The 26,963-nt window shown below is 39.4% G+C and overlaps 1 protein-coding gene across 2 annotated transcripts; it reads left to right on the top strand.

Moving 5' to 3' along the window:
- Positions 1–5,155: 5,155 nt before the first annotated feature.
- On the top strand, positions 5,156–23,540 carry LOC149318902 (pulmonary surfactant-associated protein A-like). 2 transcript variants are annotated; one of them, XM_089510648.1, is made up of 6 exons: positions 5,156–5,316; positions 14,150–14,328; positions 14,959–15,134; positions 17,124–17,243; positions 18,990–19,067; positions 22,640–23,540. In XM_089510648.1, exons 2-6 carry the CDS (start codon positions 14,162–14,164, stop codon positions 23,014–23,016), a joined length of 918 nt encoding a protein of 305 aa, XP_089366774.1. In that variant the 5' UTR covers positions 5,156–5,316; positions 14,150–14,161; the 3' UTR covers positions 23,017–23,540. The 2 variants fall into 2 exon arrangements, with proteins under 2 accessions (XP_089366774.1, XP_089366776.1); XM_089510650.1 differs by lacking the exons at positions 5,156–5,316; positions 14,150–14,328 and adding an exon at positions 14,635–14,650.
- Positions 23,541–26,963: the final 3,423 nt, after the last annotated feature.

Here is a 26,963-nt window from a genome sequence, read left to right as displayed (position 1 = left end):
AAAGCCCTATGCATCTTGCAGGGGCACAGGACTTTTGCAGCCGACTAGCTTGGAATAGTTATATCATGTTACCATGAAACTGAAGACCTTATCACAATAAACTGCAATAACAGCTGGTTAATAGTGTTTGTTGCTGGGATTTACTATATGGCATTGCCTCCTTTCTGTCATTATCTTGGTGGGAGACCATTTGACATGTGTATCTTTTCATTCATGCAGGACTTTATCACATCAACTTTTTTCTCACAATAATTGTGAGACTAGTGAAGCAAAACAGGAACATAGCAGTTTTAAAATGTTGAGGATCATACTTTTCTTCAATCACATGAGTGCACTGCTTTGATAATCCATGATCCCTTTAGCACTGGCTCCACTGCCCTGCCTTCCATGACTTTCAGCACATGTGTGACTTTGCCGAGGTTGTTTTTGCTCTGTTTCTTTCAGGTTTTTTTTTTAATTTTTGCTTTAATTGTGTAGTTACCAAACAAAATTAAAAAGGCATGGAGTAAAAACAATCTTGGTCTGCTTTGGAACAGTAAAAAGGCAGAGAAGAGCAGATGATGAGGAGAATCATGCTTCTCCATACCACGTGACTGTCATCAATAGTTACTGCTCTGGAAGGGACCTATTCAGAGGGACTCATGGAATAGGAACAATATGAGGTGCCTATTGATAGGTTTTCCCGGTCAATAAAAGATGCACTACAGAAGCAAAGGAAATGAGAAGCAGCAATTGAACAGACATGATGTCCTGTGCTATACAGTGCGCCTGTGTCATACGTGGGCACGCTATACGCAAATTTGAGCTCATGCAGTTAGCTGCGCAAGAGCTTGCAGGGCGCAAGGGGCGGCACGTCCCATTGGAATAAATGAGGCATGTGCTCGTGGCGCGCATGCACCACCGCACCTCCATACCGCTACATGCATGAGCCCCATTCATTCCAATGGGATTTGAGCATGCGTGGAATTCAGCTTACGCGGGGAGGGGGGTCTGCAACAGATCCCCCACGTTAGCCAAGGGCATGCTGTATTACTGGTTTATCATATCTCATGTTTCAACTATTACCATTACATTCAGTCATTTATGGGAATTACGATTTGTGAATAACATCAGTACAAAAAACATTACTAAGGATTTTGTATAGTGTGGTATGGGAGGAAGTCAATGGGGGTGATTCCTTGAGTTGCCTCACTGAGTAATATCAGCCCTAATGAAGCCGCTGCCTGATTGCATAGTGCTTTTGCAAAGAATATTATATTAGCAGGACAACAGCGTGGTGTGATAAAGTCCATAATGTGACCATGCATGGATTCCAGCAAAAGTGGATGAAAACTAATTTATTTGTGCAAAGAATGATCTCCTACCTTTTTGCTTTCAGGAGCTCTGGTGGCGCAGTGGTTAAATGCCTGTACTGCAGCCACTCACTCAAAAACCATAAGGCTGTGAGTTCAATACCAGCAAAAGGGCTCAAGCTCAACTCAGGCTTGCATCCTTCCAAGGTCACTAAAATGAGTACCCAGATTGTTTGGAGCAATTAGTTTACATTTGTAAACTGCTCAGACACAATTGTATGAAGCGGTATATAAATGAAGCTGTTTTGTTTGCTTTCTAACTTCTTAACAGATCCCAGAATTTATATGTTAGAATGAGCAAGCTCCTGTTGCAAATTATTCCTTACCACAATAACAGAGGCATAACTAAGTAACATTACAAATGTAATGTAATTAAGGGGTTGTTGTTGTTAACTGCCCTTGAGGTGAACTCAGCTCATGGTAAGCCTGTGGATGGAACATCTCCAAGACCCCCTGTCCTCCATTGTTCTGCTCAGATCCTGCAGCCTTAGGTCTGTGGCCTCTAACTGAGTCCATCCATCTGGCATGTGGTATTCCTCTCTTTCTACTGCCCTCTACCTTTTCCATCATCTTTGTCTTTTCTAGTGATTCATTCCTTCTCATGATGTGGGCAAATACAACAACCACAGTTTAGTCATCTTGACTACCAGGGAGAGTGTGGGCTTGATCTGTTCTTCTCCAGCACCACATCGCAACAAAGGGATAACTTCACTCATTTTTGGCAGTGTAACTGTACTTCATTTAGCTACTTCTATTGTTGCAGGGATAGGACCTCCAAACTTATTCAAGCAGCATCTGTTTGAAACATCTGTTCAATAAAATTCAGTTTTTATTTCAACAAAAGCTTGTCTCCAGTTTGAATAACATCCATGTTACCATCATTATATGGTATTTTAAAACAAAAAGTTTTTTTTAGAAAAGGTCTGCTTCAGTTTGGGGACTCAACGTCACATTATTATTTTGGTGGCAGTCATGTTAAATCACTTCAATGTCATACCCACCCACCCCAAAAACTATTGTGACTGTTTTGAAGTGTTTTTTGTTTTGTTTTGTTTTGTTGATGATAATTGAGATAGCAGTAGGCTGAGTGATATATTCCAGTTTAGAAGTATTGTAATTCTTTTAATTGGAGTGTATACTACAGATCCTATTTTGCAACTGTTTCCAAACTTTCACCTTTGACTTCAGGACTCAAAGGAATTTGCAAACAGGAAATCCATGGAGTCATTGGATGAGCATCATTAAACTGAAAGGGGAAGCTAGTTTTCAGTGCATGCCTGTGTAGTGATGTATAACCACAAAATCATTTTTTTCCTTTTTAAACTTGCAAAAGAAACATAACCTCCCACCTGTCGTGTAGTTGTACCTTTATATTGTGATATGTGTTTGTGGTATAAATACACATAATAGAGCACAAATGATCTTTTCAAATTCCTTTTATTTCTCCCAAATTGCACAGATGGAGTGTATCCTCCTTTTCCTTACTGCTTCTGAGCCAAGACCAGATGTCTTTTCATAATCTGGATTGCTTCTCCTTCTCTCCTCTTTCTACCAGTAAGCAACAGTTGCTTTTCCCAGGGCTCAGGGAAGACATAGCTGGTGTAAATAATTCTGCCCTGTATTGGGGAATGCCAGAGATTGAAAAGTACCTCACAAGCACATTAATTAATATTTGTAAACCGAATGCAAACAATGATCAGTTCCCTACCACCACTACACACGCACTCACGCAGAAATAAATCAGGCTGAGTCTTCCCCCCCTCCCCACAATATATGAAGTAGATTTACTTACAAACATGAAATGTTTAATATCTCTCATGATGAGAGGCTCTGCAACATGTGAGCTTCAAATATGGAGAAGAGGGAGAAAAGTGCAGACTACAAAACAGAGGGAAAACAAGCTCAAACTAACATTACACTAGTCAGTGCAGCAATGCAGAAAGTGTGGCTAAGACCAACAAACAGCAAATTGCATGAACACATTTGTTGTTGTTCAGGGCCTTCAAGCTGGCTTCAACTCATGGCAACCCTGTGAAGGAGACATCTCCAAGGCCTCCTGTCCTCAACTGCTCTGCAGAGTTCTTTCAGGCTCATAGGCATAGCCTCCTTGATTGAGTCTATCCATCTGGTATATGGTCTATCTCTTTTTCTTTGCCTTTCCAAGCGTAAATGTCTTTTCTGTTGAGTCATGCCTTCTCAATACATGGGATGCCTATAATCTTAGAGAGATATGATTATTACAACTGCTGAGTACTGCCAAGCTAAGGCTATTATCTCTAACATTGTCCAGCTGGAAGTAGTAATTGGACTTAGACCTCTTGTGGACAGGACATGTCTCATTATATGAATCGCCACCCTGCAATGTCCTCATTTTGCCCTTCTGTAGCTTTACACTGTCCTCCTTTCCAGTGTCTACTGTCCTTTCCAACCCTCACTGCTTCTTTTGTTGTGATCCTCTGTAAGGATGTCTTGGGGGGAGTCCCAATATTAACTGTGAAAATGCCTTAAAGAAAATGCCTTACAAAAGTGAAATTTTAAAATTTTTCCTTAAGGTGGGAAGGTTGGAATTGAATACATTATTTGTTCTCCACTGAAATAAGGCAATATAAAAAGACTGTATTTATTTACCTACTTCCTTAATTTATACCCCACCTTTCTCCTCATATGGGGCCCTATTAGAGATATATAGAGTTGAAGAGTTTGGACAATTCTTTTGTGAGGCTACAACATATTTCACAATCTCCCAGTCAACGTAGTCCTTTGTCACGAGAGCCGGAGTCCCCAGATATTACTTTGCAAAGCTCCATGATGGTATTTATGATCGACTTTTAAAAACTTTTTTTAAAGAACTTTGTTGACTTTTTAAAAATAATACCTGACATATATATGTAGAAGTTTTCTCACTGACTTTTTTCCTGATTCTTTCTGTGTGGATGGTCCAGAGATTTTGGTTTAACAAAGGGGGTGGGAGGTAGTTGACACAATGAAATCTTAACAGTTTTTAAATTAAATCTATGTGACAGGGAGGGTAGGAATAAAAGGAATAAATCCGACCCCATGCATTATCTCCAGAATGGCTGTTTTGCAAAATGTAGTCCTTATTTAGAGGGCTATATGTACAAAGCTTTTAAGAGACATTTCTGCAGTCCTTCTTTAGATCTAAGGTTCCCCTTCCAGCTAGGGAAGAGCATCTCTTTTCATACAAGTTTTGCCCATACATGATTCAAGAACTTAAGTACATCATCATTCATCAATAGTTTTCTTGCAAGAGACCCCAGTGGGATTATGCCTTCTTAAACAATATTTTACTTCTGTTTATGTTTATACATTTAACATAAACTGCTACGGGAAATGGCATAGTGATTTACTTGATAATGTGAATATTAATGATAGAGGCCATGTAGAATGCTGCTTATGACTTGAATAAACAATCATACTAAAAGAATATCCATAGCTTTGATCTTTGGTGAGGAACTGACCTGCTGACAGAATGACTGTATCTCAACCTTGCTGGTATTTCTGTCTTTGCAGAACATTGCAGAGAATACCTTCATTACAAGTCCTGATACAGAGCCTGAAAAAGTTGTGTTTTGGATTGCAACCCCCAGCACCCCGTAGCCAGAAGGGATCAGAGGCTATATAAACTGGCAGAGTCTGTAAACTATAGTTGAAAAAAAGAAACTTTTCACACCTCTTAGCCAGCTTAAGCTGGTCATGCCTACTCTTTTCACTGCTCAATAATCGGAAATACATTTTCTTTTTGGTACTGAAAGATAGCTTTGTTAGCTGTTGACTCAGATGAGAACACACCCTATAATTTTATCTTTTCTTGTGAATTTAGCAATCCAGAGGAAAACCAACAGAGTGAACATCTTGTACGTACTTTAAGGAGGAAAAAGACTGAACTCCAGGTGCCTTGCAACAACATTCTGTTGGCCACAGTCCTCCAGTTACTCTACAAAAAGTAATATAATCAAAACTGGTGATACTACTAATTGTTGGTTATTGGCAGACTGTTCTTTTCAAAGAACCTCAGGGAGGGAATAACAGAGGGCACCTGATTCACTTCATGATGTGTTATTTCCTCCAAAAATGCTATCAGAATGACTCATTTGTGTGTGGAACACTTAGCTGCCTTACCACACAGTTCTTTCTCCCACTTCTTTCTTCTTTCTTTCTTTCTCTGTTTTTAACGTGTCTTAAATGGTTGGATATAGTTTTCTTTTCCCAGCCATTAGACTTTATGGAGTGTCCCAGCTGGCCATTTAATTTTGCATTAATTATATATTGGCTGTATTAGCACCAATCTCAGCCCTCACACAGGGTGCTAATAGGACTTTTGTATGAGTTCCGATTAGCCGTTTGCATAAGCAGGGAGGTGGGGGAGTGTTATAAGATGGTGTAACGTATCTCTTGGACAAAGAACAGAACAATCTGAGATCAACCCTAAATTGGTGCCTTTTCTTGTGTTTATAAAACTTTGGAAAGCTTCCACTTCCCAACCATCTAATATTATTAGTTACACACAGGAATAGAAAATCACCACAAGCCACATAATAAAATAAAGGAAATAGCTAGAGAAAACCACCAAAACCTATCCATATTAGTGTAAAACCATAAGTAAAACCAAATAAAACCATGCATAATCCATGATTTTAGAAAGGCTCTTTTTCAAGCTTGTGGAAGCACTAGTAAGACCTCTGTAGCTGCAGGCACATTCATGTGGGTATAGATCAGGAGGCCCCTCACACCACACAATTGTAGCACTGTGATTCCAGTTTGACTGCTATGGCAATTTCCTATTGAATTCAAGCATTTGAAATTGTTTTTTGGCTTCTAGTCCCTTCTGTTTTATGTCAAGCACAAGGCAACTCTGTCATGGGGTTTTCTTGGCAAGATTCATTCAAAAAGGGGTTTGCTATTGCCTTCCACTAAGGTTGAGAGAGTGTAACTTGCCCAAGTCATCCAGTGGGTTTTCCTGGCTGAATGGTGATTCAAACCCTGGTCGTGTAGAGTTCTAGTCCAGTACTTAAACCACTATACTACACTTTTCAGCCAGAGTGCTCTAGTGTCTTATCAAACTATAGACTCCAGGATTTGGTCATGGCAGTTAAAAGTGAAATATAGCACTATAATTGCATAGTATGGAAGGATTCCAGGGGTGTGGGGAAAGTGCAGCTCATGCGCCACATGTCCAATTTTGTTTTTACAACTGTTATACCCTTCTTGCACCCAAATGGAAAAGAAAACTTAAATCTCTGCTCCAGGAACCTTATCAGTATCAGAGCTGTTGCATACTACACTAACTTAAATTTCAGAACCATCTTCAAAGGCAGACTTATGCAAAGCTAATTACAATAGTCTATCTAGTTCAGATATGGCCATGGCAGGAGTGACTGAGGCAAATACCTCCCATGTCCAGGTTAGCTTGCCGCTGGTATACCAATCTAAGAGGCTAAAGCACCACCGCCACCACTTTCAATTGATGTAAACATTAAAAAGCATGGAAGCACATGTAGTGCATTTACATGAAAGATTTTCTTAAGAAGAGATAGTAAGGGACATTTTGGCAGTAAGGGATCAATGTTCCTGCAATTAGCAGACTATGAAGTAAATAGCTAGAACACAGCAGTTAAACTTTTCACTTCACTTCACTTATTTATAAATCCAGAAATGTGATAACTTTCAAACTCTAGCTGGGAATCTAATGGGTTTTTCCCTTCACTCCCTTTCTGCCACTAAAAATTAAGCAAACCAGTAATTTACCTTTTCTATTTTATTGGCAGTTTCTAGGACTATGACTTCTAGAACTCTAAAGCAACTTCTAGAACTCATATAAGGAAAGCTTATAAAAGCTCGAGCAGATTAGCCCAATTTTGTCATCCCAGAGCAGGAAGCATGCAAGCATTGGAATAAATTTGCCCCATGGAGCACATGCACCATCAATCCATCATTGTATCATTATCTTGAATAATTACTTTATCATCTCTCATTCACAGTGGCCTAGTATATCCTTGAATGCTCTCAATGCTAGTTGATGGGAGACACTGAGTGGTTTTCACTTGTCTAGTAAGGAGTTTGAGAGTTCCATAATTTATGCAGTTTGTTTCTATATACCCCTCTGAAGAAGGCCTTAAGAGTACACATAAGCCTTTCTGTTTATGAAACAGCACTTTGACCATCTTGAGTCATGTCTCCTGTTTTTTCTGTGGATTCCCTTGCATGCTCCCTAATTTCTATTTCTTCAAGCATCCCACAGGGACAAAAGTGAAAAGAGCAGAACCTTGCAGCAATAAATGGACCACAGTGAGGAATTCTCAGGGAACTCCTATCATTATCAAGGACTTTTGATTCCCACTTTCCAAGTCAGCCAAGTTAAAATAACCCAATATTTTCCAAAAATTAAATTCCAAAATGGCTTTCTGTTTGTCTTACACTGGAACTATCTAAGATAACTTTCACTAAGAAAGTCAGGAAGGTGTGTGCTGGGTTCATAACCCTTGTCAAGGCAAACACAAGCAAAGTCTGTGAAGAATCTTAGTTGCGTTGCCAACTTTCTCTCACAGAGGAATGAATCTCAGGACAACGAGGTTTTTCTCAAGAAGAGGTTTCTTTAATCTTTGGCCCATTCCTCATGGGCGTAAAGTACGTCCCCAGGACGTACTAGGGTTAGGAAAGGGCATGCTTTACGCACACCCCTAACCCTAGTTCATCCTGGGGACATACAAAATGGCGGCACCCGTTCTACACGGGCACCGCCATCTTGACACATCCCGTGATGGAAGTGACATCACAAGTGCACCATTGGCCACTTGCGGTGCCACTCCTGGGGTGCAAAAAGAGAAGCCGCTTTTTGCGGTTTCTTTTCGTTGCGTCCGGGAACCACGTGGTTTGACTGCTGCGGTTCCCGGATGCAGCAACCGGCGGCGCCGGAAGAGCGCCCATTTTGGGTGCTCTGTAACATGCCCTTGTTACTTAACTATTTACAAAGATTATACAGAGTATAAGACACCACAGATGCAGAGTGCACCGGGCCTCCCAGCCCCATCCAGGGCCTGCCTCGCACCTGCAGTGTGCTCTTGACTCCTGGCAGCACTGTCAACACTGCCAGGAGACTGAAAGCACACCCTCAGTGGGAGTGAGCCCAAGCTCTAGAAAGGGCTGAGAAGCAGAAGACATGCCGAGCCTTCCCTTCTCAGGGCCTGTTTCACCCTGTCTCCTGGGGAGAGCTCTGAGAAAGGACGCTTTTCTGTAGCACCAGAAGGCAGCACCGGGGAAGCAGCGGCAGAGAAGGAGGAACCTGTGGGGGAGGGAGGGAGGGAGGGAGGGAGAGGTTCCGGTTGGGGCCGCAGCCTTCTGAAGGAGTTCTGGTTGGGGGGCCACTGGCTGAAGGGCTGCTGTCTTCCTTGGCTCCAAGTAATGGGAACGCCAAGCGTTCCCAGCTTAAAAAGTGATTCTTCAAAAGGTCCCTTTTCATAGTGAGAATGAGGGACCTTTTGGAATCGTCTTGCATAGTGGGGTGGAAATGGCTTAGAACACAATTATACCCCAAGTGGGAATGACCCCTAAAACTGCTAAAGCATTAAAAAGACATCAGTAGAAACTGATTCAAGTCAATTTCTGAAATGTTGCCTGAGTCAAGATGTGATCAGTGAGAGGGGAAGGAGAAAAAACACAAGGGAGGGGAAGGAGGGAAACCTGGGATATTTCAAGAAAGAGTTTGGGTAAAAACTATGAATATGCTGGTAAATACCAACTAAAAAGAACTGAAAAGTCTCAATATTTCTAGGGCCTTTTTTTCCTTTCTGGTCCTTTATATTGTAAGGAGAATAAAGTAGTACCCTGTACTTTGAATGAGTCCTGACTGATTGTCCTCAAGAGAGTGCAGCTCACAGAGTCAATTTCCCTGACAGAACAAAAATACTTTTGCATCACTAATCATTTGAGATTTCTCCTTCCACCTCTATGCTAGTTCTCATCTTGCCACCACCAGGAAAAAGTGATCAGCTCCTCATGAAGGACACCTTTTTATAAGCATCTGTGAAAAAATATTTAGCGATAACAGCGCAATATCAGGGCTCAGGACAATTTTCAGCTTAGTAATTGGTTCAGTGTCTTTCTGTACCAATGCCAAAACCATGCCACCATTGTTATTAAATTAAAATGCCTTGATACTGCATGAAAATATTGGCATCTGATCCACTTCCCCATGGGACATGGTGGCAAGTGGTTAACAAGATCAACAGAAGGAAAAAGCATGTTTTTCTGGAAGCAAAACATGACTACAAATGTTGTTGATAATAGCTGTTAGATCATTGGCAGCACTGAAATTGATCTTTTTATTGGATGACCTTCCTGATATTTGATAAAGCCTCATCCTGAGTATTCCTGCTTGGGGGAAAAAATGGGATGGCAGTAATGAAGGATCACATCATTCTGAGCCAGTCTGGTTCACCTCCCACCATCTGGGAGTGAGACAAGCTAACAGCCCTAAGCTGGCTTTACCCCTGCCCTGCTTCACTCCCATGATTCCTTACAGGAATATCCAAAGTTGAAAAGGAGGCACACTAGTAGATCTATCCCAATGCCCAAAGTGTTAGAAGCAGCAACCTAGCATGTCTGTACAAAGTGGCTGTTAATTTGCATGCCTCTCTAAGTGATTAAGCATAGCATGTATCAGTCTGAGTTTGCTCATCTTCCATTTTTCAGTCTTCAGTTCTCTCTCCTCTATGTTTCAAGAGCACATGATCACTATGATGTGATACGCAATCTTTTATAATTTATAAGTAAACTTTCTTTCTTCCTTCCTTCCTTTCAAAGAAGATTAAGCTGAGTTATTTCTCTGCTAGGCCTTGTGTGGGTAGGAGTGGTTGTTACTCGCCTTCTGCTTGTGAACACTGCTTACTGTGCTTCTGAGATGTATTACTATAACTCACATTTTGTTGTTGTTCTGTCTGTTTGCTTTCAAGTCATTTCTGAGTCACTTATGGTGACCCTAAGACAAACCTATCATGAGATTTTCTTGGCAAGATTTTTCATGGGATGTCATATGCTGAGAGCATATGACTTGCCAAAGGTCACCCACTGGGTTTCATGGCTGACCTGGGAATCAAAGCCTGATCTCCAAAGTTGTAGTCCAGCACTCAAACCACTACACCAGTGATGGTGAACCTTTTACAGACCGAGTGCCCAAACTGCAACCCAGACCCCACTTATTTATTGCAAAGTGCCATGTCTCTCTGGCTTTCTAGTAAGAAACTCTGGCAAATTCTGTGCTAGAGCGACAGCGTGTGTGCCCACAGAGAGAGCTCTGAGTGCCACCTCTGGCATGTGTGCCATAGGTTTGCCATCACTGCACTACACCAAACTGGCTCACTCTCACATTCACCAAGACTAATTGCTACAAAAGGAGGCCAGGCAATCCTTTTGGCTCCTGCCAAACCTCTTGCAGTTGAGATCAACACCACATTCACAGTATATTGCCTGGAAGCAGATCTCTTATCCCCAATTCAGTAGGTTGACCCCACATCATCAGTACAGATCCTTAAATACGCCCTAGACAAATTAAAGTGAAGACTTCTTGCTGTCTGGTTCAACTGAGATCTCTCATCCTTAGCACAATACTGGGATCCCCAATTGGCTAGCCTGTCAGGGTGACAAGAAAGGTATGAGGTAACTTTGAGGACCTGCTCTTTATTGAAGAAGAGATTCCCATAAAATAAATTAGGATTTTATACAGTTTGTTACTATTTCCATGGATTTCTGGAAGCATTCTTTTCATTTAGTGTTTTGTGCCAAGAGAACCTGAGCTTCAGCAGCTAAAGGTCAGGCGAATGTTCTTTCTCTGTCTGAATCAACAGGAACGCATAGAAGGAGCCCTCTGCACAGGTGGACATTTTGTTCTTTACATTCACCACAAAGCTGAGGGTTATTGTTTCTCTGGAAACCGACAGTACCCTAGAACTTTGTATCTCTCAATGTGTGAGACATTTTCAGATGCTAATTGACCCTTAAGGTACATGATTACACCAAGTGGCTTATGAAACTATGTGCAAATACAGGAGTGGTCAGTACAAATCCAAACCCTTTGTATTTCCTTAACCATCATCTTATCTACTCATGCTGAAATTATCAGCTCAATTCATTTGTGACTGGAATGTTATGAGAACTGTCCTTTCCTGGGCCCAACCTTCTGGCCTAATTTGTAAGGAAGAATTCTAAGGAACCATGGCCTTATTTGGAAAATGAGATGGCAGGATCCTGAGACTGTAGAAAAAATGAATTGTATCATTTCAGATTGTGTAAGGGTAAATGACACACACAAAAAAATACTTCCTAATATTTCCCCATACACAAACATTCTTTATGCATTCTGAAATCTATCACAGCAAAGCTAAGGAGGTTTTTTTCCCCTTCAAAATATTACCTGTAAAAATATTTTTACAGGGAAGTACACTAATATAAAATAATTTATAATAAATGGTATCCATCCCATTAACTGTAACTGTATATTGTTCAGTCTACCCTGCCACCTAGGATTCTTCAGTCTCACTCTGCTCATCTGTAGACATCACCCTAGGATATGGCCTAGCCAAAAACCTCCTAGGCAAAGGCTGGTATCTGCCCTAGTGGGGTACTAGCAGATATGTTTAAGCTTCAGAGACTTGTTCTAACTGCTTTGAATCTTATTTTATGAGAACTACCCTCACCCCATGACACTTTATGAAACACTTTGCATGGAAAAGGGGTGTGGATGAAAAGGCGAGATAGTTGTCATTTACAAAAATGTAATACAATCCATTTATGGCAGCAATCAATTGGCCAGGATAATGTTGTAATCAGACCTGAATTTTGATATCTCTGAAACCACATGGGAATGTATTTGGACCTCACCTCTATATAAATCAAGATCAGCATTATCAAAAGAGGCAACACTAAAATTAATATATAAATGGTACCTAACTCCTGTAAGATTATCTCAGATAATAAAGAATGCCTCACCAAAATGCTGGAGGGGCTGTGACACTGCTGGCTCATTTGAGCACATGTGGCTGAACTGTCCTAAAATCAAAAACTTTTGGAATGTTATACTACATAGCGCAAATTTCTTCTATCATAAAACAAAATGTAACTTTTTGTCCAGGCCTTTTGTTGTCCATCTACAGTAAAAGAAACCGTCAGTTAAAACATTGCAAACTCATCACATTTCTTATTGCAGCGGCTAGGAATATAATCACAAGAAACTGGAAAACAAGGAGTGTACAAATAGCTGACTGGTGGACAAAGGTTTGGTTAATGGAAAAACTTCCTGACACCTTCAGACTCTGCAATAGACAAAGGAAATCAAACACCGTTTTTAAAGACTGATCAATTCTTATTGACCACATTAAGAACAACTCCCCTGACATCGGACCTCCTGCCCACCAGATTTCCCATTGGAAGGACACCTTAACTCTGAACCCACCAACCAGCAAAGCTTGAGTGACAGTTTTAGAATCTTGGTTACTGATACTACCTCCACCCAGATTGTTATTCTTCACAGTTTTTATATGATGCTTCAAGGCCTTTTGCTATTTTTGTATTCTTTATTTATATTATTGTTATAAAACAAATAAAATATTCAATTTTTAAGAAATGATAGCAAAAAGATAAGATCCAGAAAATAATTTAAGAAGCCATGAGAGTAACTACTATCTGAGTCACTGGGGAAAATGCAGAGGAGTGTAAGGACAAACTTACAAACCATGCTTCCATCCCATTCATTTTGCCTCACCTTATATCAACTTCTTTTGCATCTTGGACAGCCAGCCTGGCATAGAGATTTGAGTGTTGGACTGCAACACTGGGGACAAGGATTCAATTGTCCACTCAGCCATTAAACCCATGGGGTGACCTTGGGTAAGTTACACACTCTCAGCCACTGAGGAAGGCAAAGGCAAATCTTGCCAAGAAAACCCTATGATAGGGTCACCGTAAGTCAGAAATGACTTGAAGGCACACAACAACAACAACAACAACAACAACAACAACAACAACAACAAACATAAAACCAATACATACTGTGACATTTCTAGAATGGACTGTCTTGGCCTAAAATTATGTATTTGTTTTCTGCTTTTGCTTAGTCACATAGCGGTACCATCTGCCAACTCCCACTCCTGGACTGAAGAATAGGGCAGGGATATCCTAAATCCTGAGAAGGTCTTCTGTATAACAGCTATTCAACATAAAATAAATTCACCTGATAGTTCATGTTCCATTTTTTTAATTAAAATATGCTTTATTTCATATTTACATTCCATTTACAAGTCATATATCAAAGAAAAGTACATATTACATTTTCACATATAAATAGGAAGAGGGTTACTGTGTGTTTGACTCTAAGGCCTCTAGAGTCTAACTGTGTTGGCACCTTAAAATATGCCTCTACAATAATCAGAAATTCCATGACTAAAAAAGGCATAAAATCAACATAGGAAGAATTTTTTCTCAAGAGATAGATTTTGGAAACAATTAGAACTGAGGTTGGAAACTGCACCAAGAGCAGAGACCAATGCTTGCCTTCAAACCCAGGCCCTGAGTTGGCCATCACAGTTTTGATTTTTACTTTTATTTTCATCACGTCTTGGTTTTGATTTAACTTGACTTTTAGCTGATGTTCATCCCCTTTTGTGTATGGGGGGGAGGGTGATTTGTAAGGTGATGGGATGAATGAAACTAATCTGTCACATTCCCGTGGTCTTTGGAAATGGTTTTAGAAATTTCATATGGATCTTCACCTGATTTTTTTTTTAAAGGGGGAACAGTCCATGGTCTTTAGATGTATCTTGCATGGCTTGGAAGACACACACAAGAATTGGGGCCACATGTACCCCATGGTCCTAAACTACTGGAGTCGATGTGACAGAAAACCTGTCCCAAGATGTAAGGACAAGATGAGCATGTACAGTACAGGCAGAGAGATTCATCTTTTCCAGTAAGCAGGTGGATTTTCCTTCACATTTTATTAAAGAACTCTCTTGCTTTCCAAAAAAAGATGTTTTTTTAAGATGTTTCTTAAAAAGGCAGATACCATCATCATATGGTCCTTCACACTGTTTGAAGTATTTCCTGAGTCAATGAAGTGCCTAAGTGAAACAAAGATTCATTCAAACCCACCCTTATCTAACTTACGTTCTACATTCTACGTTCAGGAGGGTATATCAAATTTCCACTTAATTATGAAACCACCTATGCCCTAACTCTGTATAAATTCAGTTATCTGAAATGCTACCTTTAGGTTATATTCGTATAGCAAGGTAAGGTAAACTCAGAAATAGCAGTATGACTTCAATTAGCATTTAGCTATCAGCCTTACTAGCTGCAACTGTTATTATTAGATATTTCCTTAGAACACCTTGCATTGTCATTATTTTTGGTTTGTACTACTATGGTCTAGAGATTATTACTTTTTTTCCTCTTGTTCAAGATGAGCATAACTGAATCAATGCTACCAAAATATGTGAAAATGAAAACTACTCATTTTTAATATATTTCAGCAGGTAAGATGATTAGTTAATCTTGTAGGAATCACGTTGTACAACTTAAATGCATGTTCTTTTTCCAGCTGGTCCAAAATGAAGCTGATGCTTTATGTGGCAGTAATAGTAGCAGCTCTTTTCTCTCTGTGTCTTGGAGAAGACAAATGTGCAGGAGTTCCAGGAATCCCAGGGACCCCAGGGGCTAATGGCATGCCTGGAAGAGATGGAAGGGATGGCATGAAAGGTGATCCAGGACCTCCAGGTAAATACTTCATGCACAATGTCTTCTATTCCGAGATTAACTTGGCCCTCTCCCTGCACTCCTTCCACTGCTAGATAAAGACCTTGCTAGTAGATTGGATCTCCCTTATCCAAGATACATGGGACCAGAAGTGTTTTGGATTTCAGTTTTGGGTTTGGGTTTGGTTTTTGGAATAGTTGCATATATATATAGAGAGAGAGATCATGGAACTGGGACCCAAGACAAAACACAAAATTCATTTATGCTTCATATACACCTTATAAATCTAGTGTGAAGGTAATTTTATAAAATATTTTTAATAATTTTATGCAAGAAACAAAGCTTTGGTACCTTGAACCTTCAGAAAGCAAAAGTGTCAGTATCTCATCCACTTATGAAAAAGATTTTGGTTTTTGGAACATTTCAAATTTTGGATTTCTGGATAAGAGAGACTCAGTCTGTATTCAGATAGGTTTTTAGCATCTATATCAGTTTTAAATGAAAGAGGCTGTTGTTTCTTTTTATCTATTTGTTTACTTGTACTGTAGCCTGTTTGTTTGTTAATCAATATATATATATATATATATATATATATATATATATATATATTATCATCATCATCATTAGAGAGAGAGAGAGTTGTGGTTAACTTCCTTGAATACCATAGGAGAGAGGATAAAGGCAGAATATAAGTGTAACATATAATATAGGACCTGTCCAAACTATTTGTTACTTGGGTGTGTTCCTTCAAGTCATTTCCAACTTATGGTGAACCTATCACAGGGTTTTCTTGGCAAGATTTGTTCAGAGGGGGTTTGCCTTTGTCTTCCTCTGATGCTAAAAGAGGTGACTTGCCCAAGGTTACCTAGGAGGTTTCCATGGCAAGTAGGGACCTGGGAAAAAAAATATCCAGGACTCCCCATGGATACCGATATCTGTGGCTGATCAAGTCTTATAATATAAAATGGCAGGGTAAAATTTAAATAAAATGCCTCATATATAACATGGCAAACTCAAGGTTAGCTTTTGGAGGGGGGGGGGAACCTGAAATATTTGCAAGCTGTGGATGGTAGAATCTATGGATGAATCTGTCGACTGTACAAACGATTGGACAATGCATTAATTCAAATCTCTTACTGGGATCCATTTTTATAGTGCAAAGATAAATTCACTGAACCTTTCAAAGGTTTAAAAATATTTTTAAAATATTTGGGAAAGAATGACAAATCTTGATAAACAATAGAAAAATACTTTGGAAGTCATCTGCACCTTCTTTCAAGTGCTTAAAACATGAAGTAAAATAAGGTATCCAGCAATTTAGTAACTTGTGTTCATATATCAGTTGATTGTTACTTATTCGTATTTTAGCGATTAGGTGGGGAGATTTCTATCACTTCAGGGTCTAGAATATCTTCACACTATGGTTTATCACATGAGCCCTGTTCTCACTTCAGTCATATTAGAGAAAGAGGCTGGATGCATTCTGTTTTGAGAGCTTTCTTATCCCTTCAGCTACTAGACTGTCTGTCATGGACTCTCTTTCCCAGACTTCCTCTTAACCCATTATGCCTTACTTAACCTGCCTTTTGAGTTGTTGTTGTTGTTGTTGTTGTTTATTTCTCTATTTGATTGATTTTAGCATTTATGGCACTGTGGTTTGGGGGGAGGGGAGAAAAGAGAAAACTAGCCTGCTTGGGGCAAGTAGGGGAAGGGGGAGTGGGGAAGAGGAGAAGACACTGAGACCACAACCTGCCCAATGGGGGTCTGCAGCAGGAGGCTTTATTGTATGGTGGGATTAATGGAATAAATGCATGATTGGGAGCCCATTCGTGCAACTTCCTTGTGAATAAAGAAGGATGTATCTCTGAACCATGCTTTGGAGGCAACGTCAAGTGATCAGTATCACCAAAAGGACTATTTTTCCTGCTTTAATCATGGTTTAAAAGCTGCATTTGACAAAGTCCTGAAAAGACTAACCCCCCCCCCCACCCTTTGTTCTTTCTCTTTTAGGTCCTATAGGCCCTCCTAATGGTCTGCCTGGTGCTCCTGGAAGAGATGGACTTCCTGGTCCACAAGGGCTGAAAGGTGAACCAGGAGAAAAAGGAGAGAGAGGGGAGCCTGGATCAGAAGGTAAAAAGGGGATGGGTGACCTTTGTGTAATTTAGTTATCCAGGGACTGCATCTTTGCATTAGAGTGATAAAAATATACAGATTATGAGGAAAATCCAATGATTTTTTTGGTGAAATAACTGCTTCTGTCAACAGGGGTGGAAAGGGGGCATTCTGAAAATTATGGTGATGCCTATATTAATCTAAAGCCTAAACCATTCAAAATTCTTCAAGAAGATTTACAAATAACCAAAACTGGAGCAAGATACTGGTTCACAAGATGATTTTATTAAAAACATATGTGATGGCCAAATAATGCTTATGAGAGAAAAGTTTATCTACCCTCTCAACCTACTGGAAGGGTTCCCATATTTTCATGGCTACTCATGTTGCTTAGATGCACTGCACTCATTCCTTGTTCTGGAATTTCAAGCCAACGTTGTGTAGGAAAGCTAGTACTTTTAAAACTTAGCCCAAATACCTAAACATAATCAAGGCCTACTCCTTTCTTCATGGCAAAAGAAAGGGAGTGGAGCAAACACTCTGGCTGAGAATTTTAAATGCCCTTCTTTAAAGTGTAGTCTTGTGATTTCACAGGATGTTGCCATGGCAGTTACTAGAGAATCATAGTGCTATAGTTATGTAGTTTGAAAGTGATCCTTATTTCTGGAGTGTTCAGCTGTTTGTTAAGAATTAAGTGCAGACTAAAAGTTGTCTTCTAACTGATACTGTATAGCTAATGCTCCATAAAGAACAATATATCTCTATCAATCCCATGACAGACATTATCACAGTGTCCTGGAAACAGTTCATATAACTGTCTTTCTCATGCAGATTTCTTCTATGACTCACTAGAAAAGACAATGATACTTGGCAATGTAGAAGGCAATAGGAAAAAAGGAAAATTTCATTACTGATTGATAGACTCAATCACAAAAAACATGGTCCCAATGGCAATACTAGGGTTGGTGTCACCCAGTGCTGGGAGGAGTGAACTACATTTCTTGCTTGCCCAGCAATTAATAATAATAATAATAATAATAATAATAATAATGTTTATTTATATACCGCTTTTCCAAATTAGATCAAAGCGGTGTACAACAGGAAGTACAATACAATACAGTTGTTTCAGTCCCTCTAGATGTACCCTCTGGAATGTCACCCAGTGCGTGCCAAACCTTCTCACTCCCTAATGACACCACTGCATGGCCCTGAGTCTGTAAGACCTGAGAAGGACTGTTGAGGATAGGGTGACTTTGAAAGCTCTCATTCATTGGGTCATCATAAGTCGAAGTCCACTAGATGGCACTTAACAACAATATTCTTGCCACATGCTCACTAACCAAAATGCCTTTAATGGAAGATTAGGCTTCACATAGAACACAAGTTAGAAATGTTAAAGTGATGAAGCTATACATGCATACACACATCTAATATTGGACAAAAGAAACTGAAATGACAGTTTTATGAGTGTTTCTTCAAGCTTATAACAAAAAAGAAATAGGGAAATTGCTTTCTAGTTTCAATGCTCAGGAAATAGCTTCTTGAAGATATTCTCCAGTAGCTCTGGGAAATTCATAAGGGGTCACTGATGAATTTTCAATGATCATTGAAAAGCTGGGCTGAGATATTATTCAGTGAGCATTGAGAAACTGAAGTTAATTATCCTATGCTGGACATACTTAGTCCAGACAATATTTATACCAAAGACATCGACTTTGCTATGCAATTCAAATGAAGTGTTCTCTTTTTTATATCAATATGCAGGCCGTCCTGCTTTTCTTGATCCTGAAGTGCAGGAAATCCTTAGAAGTTTGAAGCAAAGAATCTTGAGTCTTGAAGGAGGTAAACTCTTTATGAATTCCTTTGCTCTGTGCTTTTCCTAATACTTTTTAAACAATATGTGCAAATGATCATGTGAAACTGTACCTCATAGGTAAGTTTAGAGAGGTAAATAACAGAGATAAATAACAGTGTTTAAGAGTGATTAAGATGTTTAGAGAGACTTCACTTCCCATTGGATCTGTTTGCTTGTTTGCTTGCTTGCTTGCATCTCTCTGTTGCCTTTGTTCTAACAGATTTTTCAAATTACAAACCAAATGTGAAATTAAGAGGACACAGTGGTAATTTTTCAAATTATTATCAACATCTGTGGGGAAAACACTCAGACCTATTAACAGGATGCTGAACGCTGCACCAAAGGAGTGTATCTACACACTGCACCAAAGGAGCACTGTAATGCCGCCCACCATGCAGTCAGGCAGGTGGCGTAATGGCAGCTAGAGGGCAGAGTCGGGGCATGCATCATGCAGCCCCCATGCCCCCACTCCACACCTACGCTGGCCCTTTTGGTCAGTCTGTTTAGCCCCTAAGTCTAGCATTCTGTTCCAACAGCTTGCAACCAACTGCATAGGTTAACCCCATAAGTAGACCATAAGTAGTGAAGCATTTTTTTCAGCCTTATTCCCCAACTGTCCAAGCATCAACATACTTCATTCACTATGTGAATAAGACATTCCTTTTGTCTGTCTTAATTCTTTTCAGTTCACAAGCTATCTTTCAATTTCCCTGGATCATCTTTTGATTCCCCCCCCCCCTTTTTTTAAAATCTCATTGATAATTTTCCAATCATCTTGTAAACTAGTATCCTCTGGTATAATAATAATAATAATAATAATAATAATAATAATAATAATAATTTGTTTTATTTATATACCGCTATTCCAAAGATCATAGAGGTGAACAGCAAGTAAGCTAATTAGCAAGTAAGCTAATTTGCAACCAACAGTCTGGGTACTCATTTTAGCGACCTCGGAAGGATGCAAGCCTGAGTCAAGCTTGGGCCCTTTTGCTGGTCTTGAACTCGCAACCTTGTGGTTTCGAGTGAATGGCTGCAGTACAGGCATTTAACCACTGCACCACCAGGTATGCTAGTCAAACCAGTAGATTGCTAGTAGTAAATAATTCAGATGGATACCATCTACACCTAGTGATTCATTTGTTTTCAGTGTTCTTGTTTCATCAGTAAAGTACAGAATTCAGTCTTTTGTCATCACCATTTGCTCCGTTTTATCAAACTTTTTTCCTGAAAATGTCAGTATAGACAAAGATGTCTGCCCAACATCTTCTGCAGTGCAGACACAGCTTTTCTAAGGATTCTTTGTCTTCCTTCCTAACTAATTTCACTTCTTGGACATGTAGTGGTCATCAATGGTCCAAGTGCCTACTTATCTGGTTTTCTTCATATGATGCCTTTAATTTTACTTATCAATGATCTTAAAGTTTCTGGCAATATACTTCTGGAAATCTTTTTTTCTTCTTTATTGTCTGCTTGCCTTTTCATTGTACAAGCTTTTTATGCTCCCCTTTCTCTTCATCTTTGGCCAAGACTTCATTTTCTTTTTCTAATCTTGGTGTGAAGACATTGAAAATCCCAAAGTAATATTTGAGATTTTATGAATTTTGCTATTAACCAAATGTTATGCTTCCTGGTTGTTCCAACAAAGTTCTTAGAATCATAGAGTTGGAAGAAACCATAAAGACCACCTAGTCCAACCCCCTGCCATGCAGGAAATCACAATCAAAGCATCCCTGACAGATGGCCAATCAGAAAGCATGTTAGACTGTATTTCTAATAAGTAAATTTTGAGAAAAAATGTTTTCAGAAGCATGTGCTTAAAGAAAAAAAGATTCTAGAAATCTGCTTTAAGCTGTTTTAAAAGGTGCAGTAGGTATTTAAAATGAAATGTATGTTTCATGCAGCAGTCAGTCCTCCATAGCCATAGATTTTTTTATCCATGGATTCGACCATCCACAGCTTGAAATACTTAGGGGTTGTTCTCACTAGGTGAAACCCCGCGTTCTGAATCGAATCCAAGGAGTGGCGTTCCTATTAGGATCCGATTTAAACCTAGAACGGTTCTAGAGCAACCCGCAATCGTCCCCACTACAAATCGAATTGTAGAGCGGAATAAAATTTTGAATCGAGTTTTCCTCATTTAACGCATGTTAAAAAAACACTAGGGTCCGACCTACGTTTTTCCATTGATTCGATTTAGGAACCGGGGCATTTAAATAGGAACGACAGCCTTTGAAATTGCGTTAGATGAATGGGAGGAGCGGAGTGCAATGGGGCTGTCCTTGGGGGAGTTGCCCTTTCTGTCCCCATCCGTCTGGCTGTCGCCATTTTTGCTTCCCTCACCCCTTTGTCCGCTGTGGTCTTTCAATAAGAGATAAGGATTATTTTTATTTTTTATTTTAATGGTTTACAGGCGCTTAATCTCTTCAGCGCTTTAAACACCTGAAGTCCCGGCTGCTCAAGGCTTCCCCCGGTGGATTGCAACCTCCCCACTGTGTGGGGAGAGCCCATTTCTAACGGAGGAGAGGCAGGGAAGGGATGGCTCCTCGCGAGGAGACATCTGATCTCGCCCAGGCAGGGAAGGGCTCTAATCAATGGGGGGGGGGGAATAGAGCCTTTCTCCCTCCCTTTCTCAAATGGAATCTGCCTTCTCCTCCAACCCTGGAAAGAGAATCTTTGGGAAGAGTGCTTCCTCCCTGCTTTTCCAGCAGCCTCCTTCATTGATCTCTGGGCTCTCTGAAGGGATTCTCCCATAGTTCCTCTGGAAAGAGCTTCGCTTTGCCAGAAGCCTCTCCCATTGATCTCTGTGCTCTCTGAAGGGATTCTCCCTGGCTGTCTTTTGGGAGACATGAAGAGGGGATGCTGTCATGGAAAACCTATCCCATAGTTCCTCTGGAAAGAGCTTGGGTTTCTTAAATTCGCTTTCCTAAATTCGCTAAATTCACAAACAGTCAATGAAATGGAAACGATGTCAAAAGATAAATCGCTTCCAAATATTCCGGATTAACGTTACGTCATTCTGACGTACTATTGATTGACAGCTCCAAATAAGGTATGGAGGGGAAGAATCGCTTTATTTAAACACCGATTTCATGCCAAGTAGGAACGCTTGCAGGTAAAAACTTCGATTTAAATAACCAGATGGGAACGATGAACAAAGCGATTCGGATAGCGGGATAAGAACAGTGTTATTTTGAATCGATTTTATTAAAAACGTATTTTAAATCGTTTCAGATCTTAAGTGGGAACAACCCCTTGCATACATATATGTTCATTCTAATAAGCAAACCTTAGTTTTGCCATTTTATATAAGGGAAACTATGCCATTGTATTTAGTGGGACTTGACCATCCATGGATTTTAGTATCCAAAGTGGGGAGAGTCCTGGAACCAAACCCTAGCACATACCAAGGGCCCACTGTGTACTTTAAATTTACTGATCTATAGTTTTTAATCCTTACATTCATTAGATGATGGCTGCAAATGAAATGACTTCCATGTATGAATGTCAGTTGTAATAGTAAATAATAAATAATTATGGATTGTCTTCTCTCTTGCAGTTCTTGCTTTGAAAGGAATGATACATAAAGCAGGAAACAAAATATTTGTTACTAATGAAAAAGTGGTTGATTTTGAAACCACACTCCAGACATGCAACTATTCTGGGGGGTCTGTTGCAACACCCAAGAACGACATGGAGAATAATGCTGTTTTGGAGATTGTGAAAGAGATAAATCAATATGCTTACCTGGGAATCAAGGAGAGCACTGTTCGAGGAGAATTTGAGTATTTGGATGGGACAGCTATGAATTATACCAACTGGCGTCGGTATGAACCAAATGGCAAGGGAAAAGAAAATTGTGTTGAGATGCACACCGATGGAGGCTGGAATGACAAAAAATGTAACCAGTATCGTCTCGTTGTCTGTGAATTTTAAATACATTTTTCCATTACAAAATTCTGAATTACAAAAAATGAGCCAATGTAATTGTTGTGGGTTCTGGGGATTTTAATACATCAGTTGTCACAGGACAACAAGTCACAGTGGTCTTTGTGGCAGCTGAAATGGTCAATTAGGTACAAAGCCATCATTAAATTAGTAGTGTAAGCATGGTAGAATCTGTTGCCTGTTATGGAATTGATGAATTTTTGGTGCAGACATGGCATGTGGAGTGAAGAAGATCAAGATTGCCAAGACTGCTGGATGTTGATTTAAAAATTAAATAAAGATTTCTATATTACTTTTTCTCAAAGATGATGAAATCCTTACAAAATGAGATGTGAAACAAAACAGAAACATGATGTTTAAATGCACATTTAGATATTTTGATCACAAGAGTAATGTGATAGGTGATCTTCATGGATTGTTTTGGAGGGGGCATGGATTTTATCTTTCTGTGGACTTGAATAATTGGCAACATTTCTATGACATTAAGAAATAAATAGATGTCTGAGTATAAATATCAAATGCTCTTATATTTTATTAAACATAAATTTAGCTGTTGTCAAGATTTCATGCATTTATATTACACAAGGGACTCATTCAGCATGATAATTAGTTGCTTCTAAACTGGCACAGTCACTGAGCCACAGCAAACCATACTGCACCTGGCATCCAGTGATGGCAACCATGGACTCGGGGTCCCCTATTCCAGTCCAATAGTGTTTTTAGAGGTCAAATTGAAAACCAGAGTGGATTTACAATCCCCACTGCGATGATAGCCACCAGCCACCAACATTGTCTGCCCTGACCATGTAGTGTAGGATTACATCAAATACAATAAGTTACAGTAAATACAATACACACCTCAAAAGGAACACATTCAGTTCAACTCAACAAATTATAATTTGGGTTGTTATTTTTTAAAAAAAAAAAAATCCATTGCTCTAAGAAGATGATATTGAAGGGTAGCCATTTTGGCCATATAGGGAAGTACAATAACATCCAAAATCCACAAAAGAAAGATACCTTTCTTGGGCCAACCAAAATGGACAAAGTTCATGTTACAGGCATTAAAATTCCACTGGCTTCTTCATCAGGGAAAGGTGTTAAAAATCATACATGAGGGGGGAAATGACAATATTAGTTACAGGCCTGCGTTTTGTCAAGATACTGCTGGTGTTGTTCTGAGTTCAAATGATATGGAGGAATATGCAGGCCATGTGAAATGAATGAAATTTATTATGATGATTGATGACCAGCATATTCTGGCCATGTGGTACTGGGATACAAAGTATTTTAAAATCCAGGAAGTAAAATTTAAGTTCCATTAGCAACACAAAAATGTACTTCCTTTGAGATCCAGTATGTTGCTGTCTCTTGTAAGGCTACAAACCCCTTTGTTAAGTAAAGAACACTGAATCTCTCAAGAAAACTTCATACTTTTGCATTGGGAAAAATTTAAGGGCTGTTTAGTAAACTGTGCCAAAAGGGTTTGTAGCTTCACAAGGGATCTCAAAAAAGTCCTTTTTTGTGTCACTAACGGGATTTAAAATTTATTTCCTGGACTTAAAAATACTTTCTCACCTATTACCACTTGGCCAGGAGGAGGAATGGACGGCATTGATATCCCTCCATACCGTCTCAATTCAGAATAACACCAACAACATTTTTACAAAGTGCTGCCCTGTGACTAATGTTGTCATTTTTTCCCTTCTGTATGATTTGTAACAACGTTGCTTGATGAAGAAGCCAACCAAGCTTTGAAAGCTTTCAACATGTATTTTATGCCTTTTGGTTGGTCCAATAAAGTATCACTGTCTGGTAGATTTTGGGATGTTATTGTACTATTTTACAATATTAAACAACCCCAAATATTAGCGAAAACAATCACCAAAGAGGATATATATCATGATATAGACCCAGCATGATGTAGTAGTTTGAGTGCTGGACTGGGATCCTGGAAGACTGGGATTCAAATCGCTGATCAGGCTGAGAAATCTACTGGTATACCCTGAGCAATGACACTCTCTTAGCCATAGAAAAAGGCAATGACAAATCTCCCCTAAATAAAGCTTGATGGTGTATCCACACTGTAGAAATAAAGCCGTTAGACATCACTTTAACTGCCCTCACTCAGTGTTATGGAATTCTAGGATTTGTAGTTTTGTGGGATATTTAGAAATTCATTTATCCTTCTCTGTTTGATGGGTCACCAGAGCTCTTTCACAGGTATCTCACAAAACTACAAACCCCAGAATTCCTAGCATTGAGCCATGAAAATTAAAGTGGTGTCAAACTGCTTTATTTCTGCAGTGCGACAGCAGCCTGCTTAGAAGTTCCTACGATAGGTTGCCATATGTTGAAGTCAACTAGATGGCACATGGCAGCATAAGCAGCAGCATCAACAACAACAACGTTATGATGCTCAGGGAAAAAAACATGAATAAGAAATGTACACTCTGTCCTCATTGTAGGGAACTGATCTTTCCCTAACCGGCAGCTTGCTCACAGACATATTGTAATGATGATTAAAAATTATCTTTAATGGTTGCCCTGCGACACAGTAATGCTCAGGCGGCAAAAAGAACAGCCTGAACACTCTGCCTCAATACCCAACTGCCTGAAGTTAATTACAGATTATTCATGCAATATATATAAATAGGCATCAAGTATTTGCTGAGAAAAATAATTTCCAGTGGAATGTTTGAGAATCAGGATGTCCCCTGCATCTAAAGAGTGTTTGGGAGCTGGTCCAGATATTCTTGCATTTCATGTGAGAAATTCCATTATGAGGCATTATTTATAAAAAGGCTTAGTTCCACGTTGCATAGCAGAGAACTTTGTTTTACTAGGTACCTTAATAAAGATTGCTCTGTATTTGGAAGTTCACTTATGAGGTGAACCCACCCATAGAAATCCTTTGATGAAGCAATCAAAACCTTTTTCTTTTCTTTTTTTAAGAAACTAGATCCACTGAACATAGTGGGGCTTGTGTCTGAAATGATATTCTCAAATTTCACTGTTAATCATGTTTTGGGTTGCTTTCTTGCGAACTGTAATTGCCAACTCTTTGGTAAAAGTAAAGAACTGGCTAGGCTTGGAACAGAATTGTCTTCTGCATTCTTTGCAGTGTTAACACAAAAGGTGAAAAGGGCTCAAATGTGATTTAAAGGTCCCACATGAAGAGCAGCATGAATTTAGCCATCCTCTGTTTGAACACATATCAGCTTTATATATGTAAGATGCACTTTGGAGTTTGCTGCCTTAGTCCAGCATATTTAAATGGCTTTGGTGGGTTTGGAGAAGCGTAATAGTATGTTCCTGTTAAGAAATGTGTCCTTTATTTGTCCATAAGTTGCAAAGCAATTGATGCCCAAATTTTCCATTATTAAACTCAGTGTTCAAAACAAGCCACGTCAACTTTATTAAGATACAGCTGCCCCTCCATATTTGCAGCTTTGACTTTTGCAAATTTGATTATTTGCACATTTGAGTAATATATTCTCTCTGGGAATCTCTAAATCCTCCAGCCAGACTCTAACAGAAATTGACTGGAAGTAGAGTCATGCTGGAGAATCCAGAGATTCTTAAAGAAGTGTTCTTTCAAGTTAAAAAAAGTGGATTTTTATATGTGGTTTTTTTCCCCCACTTTCACAGAGATCCTCTACCCGTAACTCCAGCAAATGTGGAGAGCCTGCTATATTATATATTTTAAAATACAGATATGATTAAGGCCTTTTAAAAATACTAAAAACTGAAGGATAATAATTAAATTATTCTAGGTAGGAATCTTTAAAGCTCATCTTAACTAAAAGGATATTGAGACAAGCAGAAAGAAAATAGCTAGGCTGTCCATACAGAATAAGCTCACAGTTTATGAGCAGCCACAGCAAAGGGCCTCTCACGAATCCCAACCAGTCTTGCCTTAGCCATAGTAGCCA

This window comes from Sceloporus occidentalis, unplaced genomic scaffold, assembly GCF_023333645.1.
Source record: "Sceloporus occidentalis isolate IW3139 unplaced genomic scaffold, rSceOcc1.0.p SCAF_2, whole genome shotgun sequence".
NCBI classification, from domain to species: domain Eukaryota; kingdom Metazoa; phylum Chordata; class Lepidosauria; order Squamata; family Phrynosomatidae; genus Sceloporus; species Sceloporus occidentalis.
Note: the sequence above shows the minus strand (reverse complement) of the source record. Positions and strands in the feature narration are given on the sequence as shown.

Excerpts from the sequence above, each read along its gene's own strand:
- LOC149318902 (XM_089510648.1), top strand. The coding sequence starts at position 14,162 with ATGGTCTTTAGATGTATCTTGCATGGCTTGGAAGACACACACAAGAAT. Across the intron at positions 15,135-17,123 it reads AGGTGATCCAGGACCTCCAG|GTCCTATAGGCCCTCCTAAT; the intron begins GTAAATACTTCA and ends TTTCTCTTTTAG. Across the intron at positions 17,244-18,989 it reads AGGGGAGCCTGGATCAGAAG|GCCGTCCTGCTTTTCTTGAT; the intron begins GTAAAAAGGGGA and ends ATCAATATGCAG.